General features: G+C 43.6%; 1 protein-coding gene across 2 annotated transcripts in view; it reads right to left on the bottom strand.

Moving 5' to 3' along the window:
* The window catches only part of itga1 (integrin, alpha 1), a 334,480-nt gene that overhangs the window by 73,738 nt on the left and 241,695 nt on the right, over nt 1–19,047 (bottom strand). For both annotated transcript variants that reach the window (XM_041192519.1, XM_041192527.1), the window contains exons 18-19: nt 13,972–14,108; nt 13,064–13,174 (exon numbers count right to left, since the gene is read on the bottom strand). In XM_041192519.1, coding sequence (XP_041048453.1) covers nt 13,064–13,174; nt 13,972–14,108 — 248 coding nt within the window. The remainder of the gene's footprint in view (nt 1–13,063; nt 13,175–13,971; nt 14,109–19,047) is intronic.

The raw sequence follows: 19,047 nt of genomic DNA on the forward strand, positions 1-19,047 counted from the left end.
AGGTAAAAGTAATTGCACAGCCTGGGCACAGGTGTTGATCACTTGTACATATTGTTCACTATTTTCAATTAACGCCAAAGAAAGACTCTCTGCCAGTGGCTCCTTGTTCTGATGAGCAATGTTCTTGTCACTCAGATGTAAAACCTTTCTGTACAAGATAAAGGCAGGTGCCTCAGTCCAGGGCCTCTTCCCTGTGCTCTCTGCAGCCTTCAGACCACAGTGATGGTTCAGCCTCACACTTCCTGGAAACATTACTGATGCCTGCACCTCAGCAGTGCAGGTCATTGCTGCAAGTGGGCAGGCACCACAGAGTTCTCTCAATCTCTTTGTCTGCTCTTAGCACCTTCAAGGTGGGGCTGGACCCCATCACACCAACATCTATGACTAGTGATGCTGTGCACCAGCTCCTGAAGGGCTGATGTGCTGAGGTGGACACAGCATCAGATGCGTCTAAAGTTTCACGGCTGCGTCTCTGAGATGGCCCTGATCATGGAGAGCAAGCGAGCTGCCCTCGGCCAGACAGAAATCAGACATTCTCAGAGGCTATGTGTAGATCTACGGAGTGTCCTCACTGCATGTTGTCATCATTCTCCTATGACTGAGTGACTATTAGGGCCTCCACTGCGTCTCCATGCCAGGAGCATTCTCACAGAAGATATAGGCACTGAGATAAGCCAGACTGGAGTCAAATGTTCATAACTGCGAAGTGAGGATTAACGGGGACACCTCATTGCATGTCGTCATCATCCTCCACAAATCTGGCAGCTATGCTGGCCTCCCGAGTGCGCCTGCCTCATCTAGCCAGTGCGAGAGCCTCATCCCCGTCATCGTCACCGCCGAGGACAACCTCACCCTCATCCCCAAAGACGTCCTCCTCATTGGAGGAGAAGTGCGACTCCTCCATCTCCTCCTCAGCCAGCTCCCCTCCCCGTTGCAGCGCCAGGTTGTAAAGGGCGCAGCAGACGATGACGATGTGTGACACCCTCTGTGGACTGTATTGCAGGGCTCCACCAGACTGCTCCAGGCACTGGAACCACATCTTCAGCATCCCGATGGTTTGCTGCACCAAGTTGCGAGCTGCTGCATGAGCCTTATTATAACGTCACTCTGCTGCAGCCTGAGGCCAGCGCACGGGTGTCATCAGCCATGGCCTCTGTGGATAGCCCTTGTCCCCAAGGACCCATCCTTGCAGCCTCTAACAACCCTGGAAGACTGCAGGGATCTGCGAGTGACTCAGGATGTAGGCGTCGCGCACACACTCTGGAAACCGTGCGCACACCTACAGGATGCATTTCTGGTGGTCGCATACCAGCTGCACACACAGTGAGTGGAAGTCCTTGCGGTTGATGAAGTCCACCGAGTGCAGCAATGGAGACCTGAGTGCCACATGAGTGCAGTCAATCGCTCCCTGTGTCTGTGGGAATCCCGAGATCAGGGCGAATCCAATGGCCCTTGCATCCTGGCTGTGCCAGTCCCAGGTGAAATGCACAAAGTTGTGTGCCATGGAGAAGATGGCACCCATGACCTCATGGATGCATTTGTGGGTGGCGGATTGTGAAATCCCACAGAGGTCACCTGTGGATCCCTGAAAGGAGCCACTGGAATAGAAATTGAGCGATGTGGTCACTTTCACAGCCACTGGCAGTGGATGCCTTCCATGTCCCCTTGGCACCAAGTCCTGCAGTAAGTGGCAGATGTGAGCCACCAGGTCCCTTGACATGAGCAGTCATCGGTGACGCTGGTTCTCAGTCATCTGCAGGAATGGCAGGTGGTGTCTATAGACTCTGGGTGTCGCTAGATGCCAACCAGCCACGGCTCGCTGTCACTCCTGGGCAGCGTGTGCAGGAGCCTCTGCTGGACCTTCTTCATGAGGTTGCTGCTCCTGCCTTTGCACAGCCAGGATCCTCTGTCACTCTCTCCTCTGTCCTCTAAAGTCTCTGTTGGCTATCAGGCAAACAGCTAGGTCACCAGGATCCATGACCCTGACGTGGTCCTCCTGCAGCATGAAAGAGAGAGAGACGTGGTTATCATGGGTGTACTTAGCACCTTTCCTGGTCCTGTGTGACCGCCCCTTAATGCTTCCCGGAGAGTACTGGTCACCCCTCGTATGGCCAGAGATGAGCGCGCTGCATGGCTGCCTTGAGAACCTGCGACAAGGGGGACACTGATCCTAATCAGGATCCTGAGATTGCAAGGGGCTGAGAGCACCTCCAGCAGTGACTGCTACATGGCCAGTGTTGGTGAGAAGATTGTACAATGTGTGCAGTCCAACTACTCTGCGGTCCAATAAAGTGCTGGCCGACTTGAAGTCTGTGCCGGCGGGGTGGGGGGTGCGGTAAGGTATGGAGTACTTGGTGGCCCTTTGGTGCCTCTGCATTGCTTGCATGGGCGGGCAGGCAAGGAGCCTGACCCCAATCATATCCCTGTGGCTGCACCTGGTCATTTTATTTATTTGTTCCTGGGATGTGGGCATCACTGGCTAGGCCAGCACTCATTGCCCATCCCTAATTGCCCTCAGAGGGCATTTAGGCCAGGCCAGGTAAGGTAGCAGGACATTAGAGAACTAGATGGGTTTTTGTGACAATCGGCAATGGTTTCATGGTCATCAGACTTTTCATTAGACTTTTAATTCCAGGTTTTTATTGAATTCCAATTCCACGATCTGCCATGTTGAGATTCAAACCCAGGTCCCCTGGGTCTCTGGATTATCAGTCCAATGACAATACTACTATACCACCCTGTATCAGTTGTAGAGGCATGGTCAGTTCCTACAGGTGTCCCTAATGTGTGGCCACTTCTCTCGCTTACCCTACCCACCACCTCGATTGCCTGTGCGCGGGATGCAGCACCAGGGAAGCACTAGAAACCCTCCGCTGCCCTCCCCAGGCACCCAGGTGTATGTGTGCACCCTTTCCAGTATTCTCCCACCCTGGGTCAAGTCTTGGTCATCCAGCCCCTTGCCGACTATGTTTACAGGTTGCTACAATGAGCCTATTTTGGTCCCAAAATTTTAATACTTTTGATTTGAAATGAAGTAGAAACTACATATTGCAGACCAGTGGTTTTCTCCCAAAAACAAAGGCCAAAAGTCAGCCTTTTTGGCACACTCAGGAATGTACTTCAGCAACTCACCAAGGCTCCTTAGACAGCACCTTCCTAACCTGCGATCTCTACCATCTAGAAGGACAAGGGCAGCAGATAGATGGGAATACCACCACCTGCAAGTTCCCCTCCAAGTCATTCACCATCCCGACTTGGAAATATATCGCTGTTTCTTCACTGTCACTGGATCAAAATCCTGGAACTCCCTTCCTAACAGCACTGTGGGTGTACCCACACCACTGCAGCAGTTCACGATGGCAGCTCACCACCACCTTCTCAAGGGCAATCAAGGATGGGAACAAATTATGGCCTTGCCAGTGAAGCTCACATCCCTTGAAAAAATGGTTTGGAATTTACCAAGAACTGCTGTAAACTCTGTTCCAATTTTAAGCCAGAGATTCTGTTGGCTTCATAAGGGTCTAATTTCTTCCTATCCTTATGAGGCCAATGGCATAGAATGGGGTGGAACTCTCAACAGTGGGAGTTCCCAAATTCCAATGTTGCTGGAACTCCACGTAGCAATGATTGTTGCATGCCTGATACCCAAGATGCAGAGTAAAGGCTTTCTGCTAGGTAACCTTTTGACATTTTAAGAGTGATTAATTTAGCAGTATATGTTTTGGCTACACAAAGGACAATAAAAGCTATGGCGTAATTACATAAAGTTATAAACAAATCAAAAAAGTTAACTCACATGGCAGCACCTTAAATGAGAGAAAGATGTGCATTTATATAGCACCTTGCTTGACCTCAGGATGCCCCAAAGCTCTTTACAGTCAATAAAATACTTCTTAGTGCAGCCGCTTTTATAATGTAGGGATAGCTCTGTTTACAAAATGCCTTCAGTCTACGTCACAAGGATGTAAATGACCAAGTTTAACTGCCAAATTAAAGTGACAGGAAATACTACCCAGTATTTATGCTTGAGAATATTAGATGCTAATATTTCACTGTAACTTTTTTTCAGCTTTACTGTGAAGGAATAAGGGTAAATAAGATGTACAATGAAGTCATTGATAATTAAAACCACAATCTGATAACTAAAACCACAATCCGATATAAAAGCTTTCGGGTCCAATTCATATTATCTCACATGAAGCCAGCAGCTGACTAAGGGAAAATTTGACCAGCACAACTGTTAAGCAGCCCTCATTTTCCTGGGATTGGTTAGGCCACGAATTCATGGAATTGAACAATTATAATGGGTGGGCAGTCTTTTCACCAAATATAGGAGATTAATAGAGGTGGCCTCATTATGATTAAAGAAACATCTCTCTAGTGTTCGGAGATGGTCCTTCTATCTCAAACTCTTGGCATGGTTCTTGGTCAGTGGACAGACTATTTATGGCATTATGGCACTATTTATTTACTCTTACTCCTTACTCTGGTAACTGCTTTACACTTGTTTATTAGTACTACATTTTAACAAGTTACAGAGTAGGCATGTTGCTCCTAGACATGATTCCAACCTCTCTCTTGACAGCCTAACACACGACCGACTGGTGTCAGTGGTACACCATTACCCACGTCATAAATTAGCATATCCCATCTATTAACCCTTTATACTACACCTAAGTAAGAAATTAATTATACTGTCTCTAAATTTCCTATAAGTATCTAAGAACAGATAGATTAGTTTCATTTCATGAGCTGAACAAATCTCACTCACTAGGGATTAAGGTAACTTTACTTGAATATTTGATGGATATCCTTCTTAGAATATTATCTCTGTAACAATTAAAGCTTAAACTTGGATTCTGTATTCGAAGTAATGCTTTACCATTTCTCCTTTTTGTAAATCTATTTGGTGTTGTGATTTATGGTTTTTGCCTAAGTATTGAATGGCATGTTTAGTTCTTGAATAAACTTTTATATATTTTAAAATTTATATTGTCTTTTTTGTATCAATAACTCGAAGAACCCAACTCCGTACTCCCTTCAGTGGGGCAGTACATAACTGAGGAACTTTCATCTGGACCCTTATAACATCAGGGAAAGTTACAATCTGGCCGTATTATTAATAAGACTATCCAGGGAAAGGTAATAAGGACAACTAGGGATGGGTAATAAATGCTGGCCCAGCCAGTGAAGCCCACATCCCATGAATGAATGGAAAAAAAATAATCGCGAACATACAAATTAGGAGCAGGAATAGGCCACTCAGCCCCTCGGCTGGCTCTTTTCCTTCAGGGAGATAGTGACCAATTCTGCAGACCCAGTTACACGTTTATGCGATCGGCATTCTCTACCTGAGATTGAGAGAGGTTAATTGGGAGGTACTTCTGATCTAGAATAGTCCCAAAAGGGGCTAGGATTGTAATACACCGCACTACAATGCTGATAAACTTATTGTCCAAAACTGTTTTGAAAAGAATATTACTATGGAGCAGGAGAGCTGTCATTTTTATATGAAGTACTTTGATTTTAGTTATTCCATGGAAACCCTTTTTTAATATTTTCTAAGTGATCAGAGAAATATTGCCCCTAATCTCCTCATTCAGCCTGATGAGACTACAGTTCAGAATTTTGTTTGAATGCTTTTAGGGAAGCATCTTGTCTGATGGCTGTTTGCCAAAAAAATCACACATCCAATTAATGATTTTACATGCAGTAAAACTAATGGACTTAAATGAACATTTACAATGGGTTGCTGTCAGCTGTTCCATTGAAATAAGTTTGTTGGTTTAAGCTCCACTCCAAGACTTCAGCAATACTGCAATCAGTGCAATACAGTAGGAGTGCTACATTTTCAGAGGTGCTGTCTTTCAGGATGGATGTTAAAACAAAACCTGCCTACCTGTTTCAAGTGGATGTTAAAGATCCCATTGCTATATTTGAAGAGCAGTGTAGGAGATCTCCCTGCTTCCTGACAAACTTTTATCCTCAAAGAGCATCACCAAAACACAAACAGGTTGTTACTTGTGGGATCTTGCCACTCACAAATGCGTGGCCATGCTTGCATATGGAATAATAGCGGCTACATTTGAATAGGAGCTGGTTTTGTGGAGCTTTAGGACATCCTGAGGTTGTGAGAGTTGTTACAGAAACACAAGTTCTTTAAGAACCGATGCATGGAAAGTTTGGCTTGAGCAGATGTAACTTTTTGATATGTGCTCCTGACAGGTAAGGGAGTTCACAAGTAGAACATTTATCTTTATGTTTTGAGACTGCTAGTTCCTGAAAAGGTTATCTATTGACATCAGTAATAGTCTTGATCAGCTAGCAGGGATCAGCGTACTTTATCATTACAGGCAGGAATATTGGGCAGAATTTTGTCGTTGTCGGGCGGGCTTGACGGGGTGGGTGGGAGTGGTTGGGGAGCTGACTGCCGCCCGCGATTGGGCCTCGACTGCGATTTCATGCTGGCAGGCCAATTAAGGCTCATCCAGTGTGAAACCCGTGCTGCAGCGCTTAGCGCTGTTGGAAACCTCATCTGCCTTGGATGAGGTTCCTAAAAAATGGAAAGGCCACCTGGCCTTTTCGCCTGCCCGCCAGTGGTAAGGTTGGATGGACATTGAAAAACTTAATTCAATTATAGCTTTAATGGCCTTGTTAGGCCTTTTAATTGTAGGTGGGCGTGCTGCCCACACCCGTGTGTGACTGCTGATTGAAATAATGTGCGAATGTGCGATGGCATCAGAACTCTCGCCTGATGTCACCATGCGGCATTTTATGCTCGTTCAGGTCAGGCGCGCGTCTGCCTGACGAGGTAAAATTCTGGTCATGGAACCGTTGCTAAGTACTTGTACTGCAATACCACTGTTTAATTTCATACAACATAAAATCATAGCTTAATACAGCACAGGTTGAGGCCATTTGGCCCATCACGCCTGTGACAGAAATATTAATACCACAATTTGAATATCAGTGCTAATAATCCAATACTGGGTTGTCATGCCCAGTACAGGCATGAAGGTATTACAAATTTTAAAGCTATTAGGATGGCTGGCAGCCTATCATGTGACTTTGGCAGTATTAACTGAAGCTCAAGCAAATACTTAATTAAAATATGGGCAAACACAGCCATTTGTGAAATTCCCCTATAACCTGTTCCAATTTTAAGTTCACCTGAGAGATGACCTCCTGTAAATTTAACCATAAGGACGCTGCAGCTTACTGAGAATCCTCCGCTTTTACAAGGCCAACACTCGAGTTAGAGCATCAATTTATTTCAGAAGCTACAGGCCTGCTGTGAAAGAGACCAAAATAATTACAAATTGTAATTGTGTTTTTTTCCTTCACCTGTATCTAATCTTTGTGAGTGATAGTGTGTGTTTGAGACATTGCATTATAAACCTCCAGGTCAGGTGTGTGATAATAAATAATCTTCTCTGTTTTTAAATTCATAAAAATGTGCTGCTGGAATCATTGAAATAGGGACAAATTACTCTCAGGGTAAGAAAACACATTAATCCCACATAAATACACTGATCACAGACAACAATAAATACATAAAACCTGTCCATGACAGACGCGTATACATCTATATTCTCCACTTGCCTGGATGAGTGCAGCTCCAACAACATTCAAGAAGCTTGACACCATCCAGGACAAAGCAGCCCGCTTGATTGGCACCCCATGCACAAACATTCACTCCCTCCGCCACCGACAGATAGTGGTAGCAGTGTGTACCATCTACAAGATGCACTGCATGAACTCATAAAACATCCTTAGGCAGCACCTTCCAAACCAATGACCACTACCATCTAGAAGGACAAGGGCAGCAGATAAATGGGAACACCACCACCTGGAAGTTCCCTTCCAAGCCACTAACCATCCTGACTTGGAAATATATCGCCTTTCCTTCACTGTTGTTGGGTCAAAATCCTGGAATTCCCTCCCTAACAGCACTGTGGCTGTACCTATACCACAGGGACTGCAGCAGTTCAAGAAGGCAGCTCATCACCACCTTCCCAAGGGCAACTAGGTGTTCACTGGTTTAGCCAGTGAAGCCCACATACCATAAAATGAATTAAAAAATTCTAGTATATGAATAATTCTATTTAATTTGAAAATCATCAGTGATATCAGATCATTATTCACATTGTTAATGATGCCCATTACTGCTGATTCAGTGCCACTGCAGAACAACTGTTGATGGTAAAACTCTAAACACAAAGAGGTAAACCTCTGTCTTCAATGCAGGGACAGTAATCTGGTGGGTCAAGTTACTCGCCACTACAGAAACCATTTATTTCAATTGGATTTGGACAGGTTCCATAATAGGTAAGTAATCCATTCCATCAGTTTGTATAATGAACATGGAAATTTAGCCCAACCTTTCTGAGATACTGTAAGGAGAGGGCAAGATTTAAATTAGAAAGGAAAGTATAACATACAATTTAATTAAGTGTTGCTGAAAACAGAGACATGCTGTTGAAGCTTTTCAGCTTGCACTCTTCAGGATAGATTCGCAAGAATACCAAATCTCAAAGAGAACAACAATTTATATTGCATAAGAAGAGGGTGCTGACTGATTGGCAAGTGGACTGTGATTGATAGAGGTGCTTCCATGGAGAATACACCAGAGAACAGTTAACCTGCCAATGGGTTCTCTACTACTGTCTATTGAAAACCCACCATCACTGGGCAATAAATGTGTTGGGATTCCTACAGTTCCATGCTTTATAAGAGTTCTTTTATTGGCAGCCTCGTAAATAGGGCCTTGGCCATTTTCTCACCATACAAGCTTCATGCTGAAATAGGATGCATCAAAGCTATCCTATAGGATAATGGCTACTCTGATCATATCAATGTTTGCTGTATGAATGAATGGGCCTAAGGCCACTACTTTCAGACTGGAAAAGTGCCCAGTCAACCTTAGATTTACCCTGGAATGGTAAGGTGTCTCATAAGTTTGGGCAACAATTGAAGCTAGCCATTTTGTGGTGCTACTATGCAGTAGCAACATGAGTAGTATTCTTCACTAACAGGTGCTGCCATCAAGCCAAAAATATGTTCTGCCTACTACACAAATGAGTAATGTGGTTTATGAATTTCAGTGCTGGTGTGAAGTCAGGTATGTAGGCTTTATGTCCCAAAGGTCATATCAAACAACATGTCTCTTTGGCTATTCACAACAGACAAAATACTGAGTGTACTCAACCAGCCCGTGCTTTCAAAACTCAAAACATACTGTCCAACATTAGATCTGATTCCACGATTAGAAAACACTTACCAAACAGCCCTGACTTTGCTCAGATTTACAACCAATTTAAGATTATCAGTCAAGCTTGCAGTGTGGCTCACTTACGCATGCTAGAAGCTACTTATATTCATTTGTAAACAGAAAGAATATGTCCATACATTGCTTCTTTTTCAATTAAACAAAATCTTTGGGGACATCCATTCTCTGGTTCATTCCCCATGGCAATGCCTTCACCATTCAGATTTGACTTGCCTGGTTTGAATTTAAACAAAAACTTGGCAGTTAACTGCTCCCTGGTGCATTCTGCATGGCAACACCTCTTACCAATCAGAGTCTACTTGCCAACCAATCAGCATCCTCTCCTCATGCAGAATAAATTGTTGTTCCCTTTGAGATTTAATATTCTTGCGATTCTGTCTTGATAAATGGAAGGTGAAAAGCTTTGACAACATGTCAATTTCTTCAGCTACATTCAAGTTCTGTGCTACCAAGCGACAATTTGACTAAATAACTAAGCTGGCTTTAATTTACATGTAACATACTCAGCTCCAATCACAGTAAAGGTCAGATTTTTCCTACGGAGACAGGCAGCTTGAGTCAGGAAATTTTCCAACTTGCCAGATCTGCCTCAGAAAAAATCCTGGAACTCTCTTCCTAACGGCACTGTGCATGTACCTACACCACATGGACTCCAGTGGTTCAAGAAGGCAGCTCACCACCACCTTCTCAAGGGCAACGAGGGATGAGCAATTAATGCAGGTCTAGTCAGTGATGCCAACATCCCATGAATGAATAAAAAAATGTCCATATGCAGCAAGATCTGGACACTATTCTTGCTCGGCCTGATAAGTGGCAAGTCATATTTGCTCCACACAAATGACCATCTTCAACTAGAGAAAATGTAACCATCTCCCCTTGACATTCAATGGTATCACCATCGCTGAATCCCCCATTATCAACATCCTCGGGGTTACTATTGACCAGAAGCTGAATTGGATCTGCCATATAAATGCTGTGGCTACAAGAGCAGGTCAGAGGTTGGGAATTCTGCAGAGGGTAACTCACCTCCTGACTCCCCAAAGCCTGTCCACCATCTACAAGGCACAAGTCAGAAGGGTGTTGGAATCACCTCCAATTGTCTCCAGGAGTGAAGCTCCAACAGCACTCAAAAAGCTTGACACAATTCAGGACAAAGCAGCTCGCTTGATTGGCATCCCATCTACTGCCTTAAACATTCAAACCTTCCACCACTGGTGCACAGTGGCAGCAGTGTGTAACATCTACAAGATGCACTGCAGCATCTCACCAAGGCTCCTTCAACAGCAGCTTTTAAACCCGTGACCTCTATCATCTAGAAGGACAAGGGCAGCAGACACATGGGAACACCACCAACTTCAAGTCCCCCTCAAAGACACTCACCATCCTGACTTGGAACTATACTGAGGTTCCTTCACTGTCGCTTGCTCAAATTCCTGGAACTCCCTCCCTAACAGCACTATGGATGTTCTTACAACACATGGACTGCAGTGTTTCAAAAAGACAGCTCACCCCCACTTTCTCAAGGGCGATTAGGAATGGGTAATAAATGCTGGCCCAGCTAGCAACACCCACATTCCGTGAATGAATAAATAAAGCAAGTCAGCCAGGAGCTGGCCTGGCTCCAAGAAATATAGAGTGTGCTGGCAGATGCCTGCTCTGCAATGGAGCCGGCAAGTCAAGTGTGCAGGGCGCAGGCTCACTACCTGATCCCTAATCCCATGCCAGCAAAAATTGGAGGCACTGGGAATAGGGGCAGGAATCCTAGAATCGGGTCCTGACCGCCATTTTTAAATGGCCCGAAGGTCGTCCCAGCTCCACGCGAATCTGGGCCTAAGACTCTCCTTTGAACTCAGACAATATTCTGTGTCAGATTTAGCCACTTACTTTCAAATATAAAATAACATTATATTCAAATCAATGTCCCAGTATTTCTTCCCTGGATGCAGGACACATAGGGTGGAATCGTCCCAGATTTGCACTAAATGTGGTAACTGGCAGGATAAAGAATATTTTTACCAGTCAGCCGCAATGGTGGCTTTTCATGCTGTATTGTCCCAATTCTGCCTCATTAAACATGCATTCCTGGTAAACAAGCTGTTTCGATGGTGGGTGGGCTCCGATTTGCCTGCTATGCCGTCACCTTCCCACTGCATCACGCCGGGAACCACATTTAAAGTGCAGCCACGCACACACCGCTCAGTGCTTCCAGCCTAGGACAGCTGCAAAGAAGACATGGCCCTGAAAGGCAAGAAGACTGCAGCCTCCAATCAAGTGCCTTTTGGACACCGTGGAGGCCCACCATGAAGTTCTCTACCCCCACCCTAGCCACAGGAAGGGCAGCAACGTTACCACTCTGGCTTGGTAGACAATGGCAGTGGTGATCAGTGCCAATGCTGCACACAAGAGGTTGGCCATCCAATGCAGATAGAGGATGAATGATCTCAGCTGTGCAGCCAGGGTAAGGCAACCCTCACACACTCAAGCCCATCACAGATTCACTGGCATCTCACTCACTGTCAGTTCAAGGGACATCACCAACCATTCTCTCACACACACATCTTCACATGTCCATCTGGCCTGATCTCCTCTGAAGGCTGCCTCATCAGCCCTTGCCATCTTGAGGCCATTTGCACAGATCAACATGTGCCCCCACACACACCCTGGGATACCCTCCAGTACAGCCCTCGCCCTTCAGCTTCTTCCCTTGCTTGATGCCACTTCTCCCCCTTCCCCAAGCAAGACCTAGTCCTGTAGCCATTGAGAAGCCACCACTGCGTTATGGCTGGTCTGGTAGGTAGAGACTAGCCCCAGAGCCCCCCAAAAGTGATGTGCTGCTGTTTGCAAAGCCTGAAGATGATGAACCTGAGTGCTGCCTGAAAAAAGGTAGGCAAACAAACCTCGAAGTCCCAAGTGAAGTGCAGTTTGCCAGGTGCACATCGCTTATGCACAGATGTGAAACACGTCAGCGGCTCGAAAGTTCCAGTGTGGGGGGATGATTCGGGTGGACTGAGTTATAATAATATGCAGGTATATTACAATGAGGTTCCTGATGTCCAATGGCGGGAAACATGGCCTGCCACTGACAGGTAGAGTGGACGATTTTGGGCCTTCTCGCTATATTGTCCACTCAAGCTGCCAAACATGCCTGATGCCAATGGGCACGGAAAATTCCGCCCATAGAGTGCATTGCAAGTGCACCCTACCCGAGGTTGAAATGCACCTGAATTTAGTGCGTTTCAACAACCCGTCCTCCTGTGTCACCTTGACAGAGACAGGACAGGAAGTGGAATGAGGGTCATGGCCTTAAGCCTGTCAGCTGGTATCATGAAAACAGCAGCAACAAGTCCACAATGTCACAAAGTCCACAATGCTGATTCCTTGAAAAGTTTTTTGGCTCGCTTCACCTTGTTGCCCAGCTCCCTCTGCCCCTGCAATCCAAGGGGGCTCTTGTGCAAGGCCCAGCAAAGCCCACCGGAAGTGGATGCTTCATGATCATCCTGGGAATGAATTTATATGGTAGGCCTAAGAATGATTCTTCCCACCTCATTTACATTCCAACACAGGGAAGAGGCTTGGAAACCCTAGGGCAGCATAAACAAGGTAGCCATATTATCCATTTTCTTTCATATAGTTTCTATGGATTGATTCTTCCTATGTACTGCAGATGGAATATCAGGGCTCACAATTTGTTAATAAAATATTTTTGAATAATAAATTCTTGCAATTTAAAACAAATAACACGTAGATTATACAAATTGTAGAATACTAAATTACCAAAACTCTCTTTTCTTTTGGTAAATTGACATCTAGAACTGGTCCCTCCTCTGGATTTGACAGTGCAAACTCCACCAGAATCTCCACAGGGTTTAAAAAATCTGGAGCATCCTGAAAAGTAGCCAGAGACAAATAACAGTCACATTTGAGGATGGGCAGATCAGTGACATATAAAGAGGAGACAAGGTGTAGGGATACTCCAGCAGCAGTCATATACATTGATCTGTCACAAATAAGAAACAGTTAAACAGAATGGTTGTGTGCAAAAAGGCAATCGTAACCAGAACCATAGACACATAAAGGACATAAATTAATGTCTAACAAAGGACAGTTCTGATGAAAGGTCAGTGAACTAAAATATTGAGAGTAGTTTTAACCCCTAAAAGTAAGTGGATTTCGGTTGAGTGAGGTGTAAAAGTTTTAGAAATCTCAAATTTGACCCTAACCCAGCTCCAGCTTCTGGGTTTAATGGAGGCAGGAGATGGGTGACCTAACTGCTCCCAGAGGTGGGCCCTAATTGTACAAATTAGCTGCCCGTGGGAATGAGTCAGAGAGACATCCCCAGTGCAGTGCCACCCTATTTTTCTGGATCCCCCTCTCCAACCCGGTTTCCATGGAACCAGTAAAATCCAGCCCACTAGCTCTGTTTCTCTTTCCACAGGTACTGTCAAATCTGTCAAGTATTTCCATTATTTTCTATCATGTCTGCCCTGAAACATTAAGGCCAGTGATAATAGCCCAACCCTACCTCATTTAAAATCTATTAATTCATTGCAACAAAGGGCATTGAACCTGAATCTGAGTTCTTGCTGGTGATTCTGGCTCAGTATTGAACTCAGGATAGTCACCTGTAGAGTCATTGGGAAAGCATTTGCCAGGTCTGTAAAAGCAATGTATGATTTACTTGCCAATATGAAGAAGATGTGTTTGGTGCAGCTAGAGGAGGCCACGATGATCTTTCCTTGGATATTTCTCTCATATGTTCCATTAAAGAGCCCTCTGGAAATACGCCGTGCAGAGTCTATTGTTATGTTGTATTCAAGAACTATAATGGAAAGTAATATTGATTATATTTACAGTTGGATCCTTAAATCTGTTGCATAGTTGATGCAAAGTCTCTACTGCATGCTGATTTTCTATTGGGATAACACTTGCCAGTTAACATACATTTGAGAAGTTATCACATCACAGATGAGTGGATGACAGGTTGAAAACAAACTATGTTTTTAATGTTAATAATTAGTTCAAATATTGGGCTAGCATGGATACTGTAATTGCTTTCAATGCCATGATGCATGAGCTAATATTTTATGCAATCTTTGAACCAAGGGAGATAGGAGTTTTTCAGGTTGGCTGCCTGTCTGCGGTTAATTTAGCCATTTTAATAGAGCTCATTAACAATAAATAGACAAACATGTTTAACAGTGCTACCAATAAATTTAAGGGTGACATTAAAGTGAGTGAATGAAAGCTCCTCCTTTCGTGAGCAGAAAGCTTGAATGAGTTTGTAAACCCATGGGTTATTTACAGAGAGTTGATAATTTATCTGTTCAGGATAATCCAGAATGTTTATACATAATCTATTGACATGTCAACATTTGTCAACAAGAGATGAAAATCCTGGAATTTCTCAACTACCAGTCACCAATTTGGCACCTGAAGCCTGGCAATTGCTTGAGCAAGTTATTTCAATGCTTTTCAGAGTTAACAGACATTTTGGGTGGACACATCCCTCATCAACAAATTAATTTGGATGACACAGGGTTAGAACAGTAGAACTTGTTAACCATCGCATTAACATCAGCTTTATTGGTAAATGACTTTATCTAACTAATGCAATTGTCAAAGACTTGTTAGTCACAGATCCTTCTCAAAAAAGGAACTCTGTATTTTTGCCAGGGCCATGAATTATTTCGAAACATAGCTACAGTAACTGCTCTCACATGCTTTATGCTTCAATATGAAACCTCAATTTCATTTAAGCACAATGTCCAATTCATGGCTTAAAGGGATTGAAGTTTCAATGCCAGGTGAACATGCACAGACTGGAATAATGATTGTGATAATAGGCAGACAAAACAAAACAAGCATGAACCACTGGTCCCAGTTTACAATACCGCTTTGATCTAAATTCATCCTGAGAGTTTGGATTTTAATGGGTTCTTTTGGCAAACTATAATGTCAAAAACAGAAAATACTGGAGAAACTCAGCAGGTCTGGCAGGTCTGTAGAGAAAGAAAAATGGAGTTAACATTTTGAGTCCGTACGGCTCTTTTTCAGAGCTCTCACAAGTAGTTGTCAGGAAGATATAATAATTCTCACAATGTTATTAGAATTTATTGTAAAATAGTGGTATCTGTGTGTATGTGTGAGAGAGACTTAATTGGATTAAAGGCAGCTAGTCTGAAGACTTTGAAGTGGTAGATGAGCTAGGTTTGAAATGTTAAGTAGGTAAACATAGGTGTTAAGGAAACATTTGCATTTTAAAATAAACCAGACCAGACTATTTTCAAAGGAGGGGTGAAATGTGTCACCTAGACAGGTGAAGTTCAGGAAATTTTCCCAAAGATTACTGGTAAAACTTAGTGCTATGAGAGAATTTTGTCAGAAATGTTAAGTCCAAAGACGTAGTGAAACAATGGGAATTTGCATTCAAAGGGGAAAATATGTATAAGGGAGTGAAGGTTGTATGTAAGGGTAGGCATTTTAGGATCTAACAAGTGTGAAAAGCCTTCAGCATCTATGTCTTAAGCTGCTTTCTACAAAGAACCTAAATTAAGGAAATTCACTTTGAATTCGACTGGTTCAGGGGATTGTGTGTCATCTTTGCTGGGTCTTTTAAAATTTGTGCGTCTTGCTGTTGCCTAAACAAAAGTGTATCTGGGAATCAGATTAGTTAGGGGATTTATAAGTTATTATAGTAGTAACTTGTAGACATATGTATGTGCTTAAAATCATTTCTATTATTAATAAATGTTTAATCAGGTTTTGTAAAAATCTATAAGGCTCGGTGGTCTTATTACTACCGAGTTCAGAGCCTGCATCTCAAAGTTTACAAATTGCAAAAATAGTTGGGGCAGCTGTCTCAAATTTCCCCCTCAGCATTTACCACTGACTGTGCCATAACAGTAGTGAACTTATTAAAATGCTTATTCACTCATGCTTATTAACCTATTTTCAGTTGTATTAATGAACCAATGCCACTCATAAATATATCAAAGAATTTTTAAAGCAGATTTAAAATAATGTTCTAAAGCACTGCTCCATTGAGTTTGTTCATTGCAGATTTTGTATTTGCCAATATGTAAATTAGTTTGTGAAAATGTGAGAAAAATACTTTCAAAATGGATCCAATTTTGGCCATAATTTACATTTAGTTTGCTGATTTTGCCTGCCCAGAGTAGAACCAAATTATTCAGGCTGTCAGCGTAAAGGTTTCTGTGACCAAAACCAAATGTTGAAATAATCTTGTGCCTCCCCTGTGATGAGTTTGGTGATGGAGGTCATTCAATCCAGCAGCAGGGTGGCAGGTGGGGTCCACCTTCCCACCTCCAGCCCAATTAACTCTGTGGTGGCAAGGCCCATGGATGCCTTCCCGCCCCGTTGCCAATTGAAGCCCTTGAGTGGGCAATTAATGGTATTAACCCAGCAGCAGGCAGGGGGCTTGACGTATGGGGAGCACAACAAGCAAACCCTGGGTGTTTGCTTGCGGGGTCCCAGGAATGGGGGGTCCCTCGTTCAAAAGTACTCAGTGTCCAGCATTGGGGCGGCAGTTGGGGGGCACCAGCTGAAAGCGCCCCTTGCCCTTGCTGCTGACACTCCTTCCTCCTCCCCACCCCACCACCTCCAATGTGACCCAACCATGCCATCCTCTTCAAAACATCACTCACTTGTGCCTCAATCCCTCCTTGATCTGGGGCCTCAGGTGGGTATAGAATTGACAGCAGCCACACCTCCCTGTGGTGTTGCTGAGTATAGAGGATTTGCCAGCCTTTTCTTCATTTATTCATTCACGGGATGTCGGCGTCACTGGCTAGACCAGCATTTACTGACCGAGGCATAACTAGGTCTTAACAACCTATTAAGATCTTAATTATGGTTGAGAAACATTTCTGGAACTGGGACAATAATTTTATACTCGTGGGATGTCAAATTTCTCCAATTTGGTAGATATATCAAGTCACATTTTTAAAAATTTTTAAGGTTTGTTTATGACACTTCAGCTTCCACCTTAATCTCATGTGTATGTCCCAAACTTTAGATAGCTCTCTGTAAAATGTAATTAGAAGTGAAAGATGATGGTAGAATTTAATCTGGCCCTTGGGAGCAGGTTGTAATTTGGGGGACCCTGGAATCAGGAGGGAAGGCTTTCCCTATGTATGCAATTCAGTCAGCAGTGGGGAAAGTCGAGGACAGCCTTCCCACCCCGAGGCCACTTGGGACCCTAAAGTTAAGGGCTGATTAGCAGCTTCTTTCTGCTATTGCTGACATTCTGCTGAAGACAGGGGATCCTCTGTGTTATGTACTTGATTTTCCGGACAGGTTTTTCATAAGAAACATCGAACTTTATTTATAGGCCTTCAGCAACAGTTATATGCTTTCATCAAGATCCACAACTAGACGCAAACTCCATCCCTAAGGTTCCCCACAACTTGGGCTAATTCGTTCACACTGTCATGTGATACTACACAGTACAATAAGTCTTAAAGCTACGATCACTACATTCCTGAAAGTTACAGTTACTACATTCCTTCCCCTTTAATTTTTTTCTACAATTTGTATTTACAGGAATAACTACATTCATGACATTACAAATATATATACGGTTTATGAAATTATAAGTTCAGTCTCTCAGGTGGTTTCCTGATCTTGGTGGAACGTCATAGCTCCATGACTTTTGAATCTCTTACAGGATCCATGTTATCTGGAACTGCAGCAACATCAGGTACCACCTTAGGCACAGGCAGTTCAGTGTTATCCACTCTGACAGAAGCATCTGTTATGTCTATCCTTGGTTGATTGATCACAACGGGGACCACAGATTCTACAATGGTTACAGGTGGAACATTGGGTTGTTGGGGTATCTTCTTTCTTCTCAAATGACCCTCGTGTTTGCGGGTGATCTGGCACTCCATTTCTACATGGTATGATAATGGTCCGGTCACAGAAAGTATTACACCAGGTAACCAATTCTATCCACCACCACAGTTTTGTACAAATACTGTTTCACCAACAGTAAATTCTCGTTCTCTACTATGCAAATCACTTTTTAATTCCCTTGACTGTTCTCTTCCTTTCCCTTTAAATTGGGAAGTACCAGGCTTAATCTTGTATGAAGGCAGCTCTTCATAAGTAATTCTGAAGTTCCTGAACCTGTAGTAGTGAGGGGTGTTGTTCATTGTCTTTTCTGAACCATCTTCCATCTTCTCTTCTTATGTCTACCAGAGTTTAGTCTCTTTTTGACTTCACAGTCAGCGAGACTTCTCTCGGGCAAAATCTCACCTCGGTTCAGTTCAGGTGTTGAGCTACCCATGGCTTCATCACCCACTTGCATTTTGGAAAGTTCCATGACTTTTCCTTCTAATGCCTCTTTTGTTTGACTCAGCTCATTCTTCAGCTGTTCTGTCTCCTTCTTGTATCTTTTGACTTCCTTTTGGAATCTTGAATGTTGTTGAGTCTTCCCTGTCAACTGGTTCTTCAGTTTGTGCACAGGTACAGTGGTAATACCTTTCACTTGTATGACTTTACCAGCATACGTTTTCAATTTGGCTGAAGTCTGCTCCATATTCAATTGTTGAGCACCCTTGTTTAAATATTTGAATGTGTGCTCCCCCACTACAGTGGTTGATACACTGGTATCATATGAATATACAAACAAGGAGCAGGAATAGGCCATTCAGGCCCTCGAGACTGCTCCGCCATTTAATAAGATCATGGCTGATCTAATAGTAACCTGAAATCTGTGTCCCACCAACCCCCAATAA

This window comes from Carcharodon carcharias, chromosome 1 (assembly GCF_017639515.1).
Source record: "Carcharodon carcharias isolate sCarCar2 chromosome 1, sCarCar2.pri, whole genome shotgun sequence".
Taxonomy (NCBI): Eukaryota; Metazoa; Chordata; class Chondrichthyes; order Lamniformes; family Lamnidae; genus Carcharodon; species Carcharodon carcharias.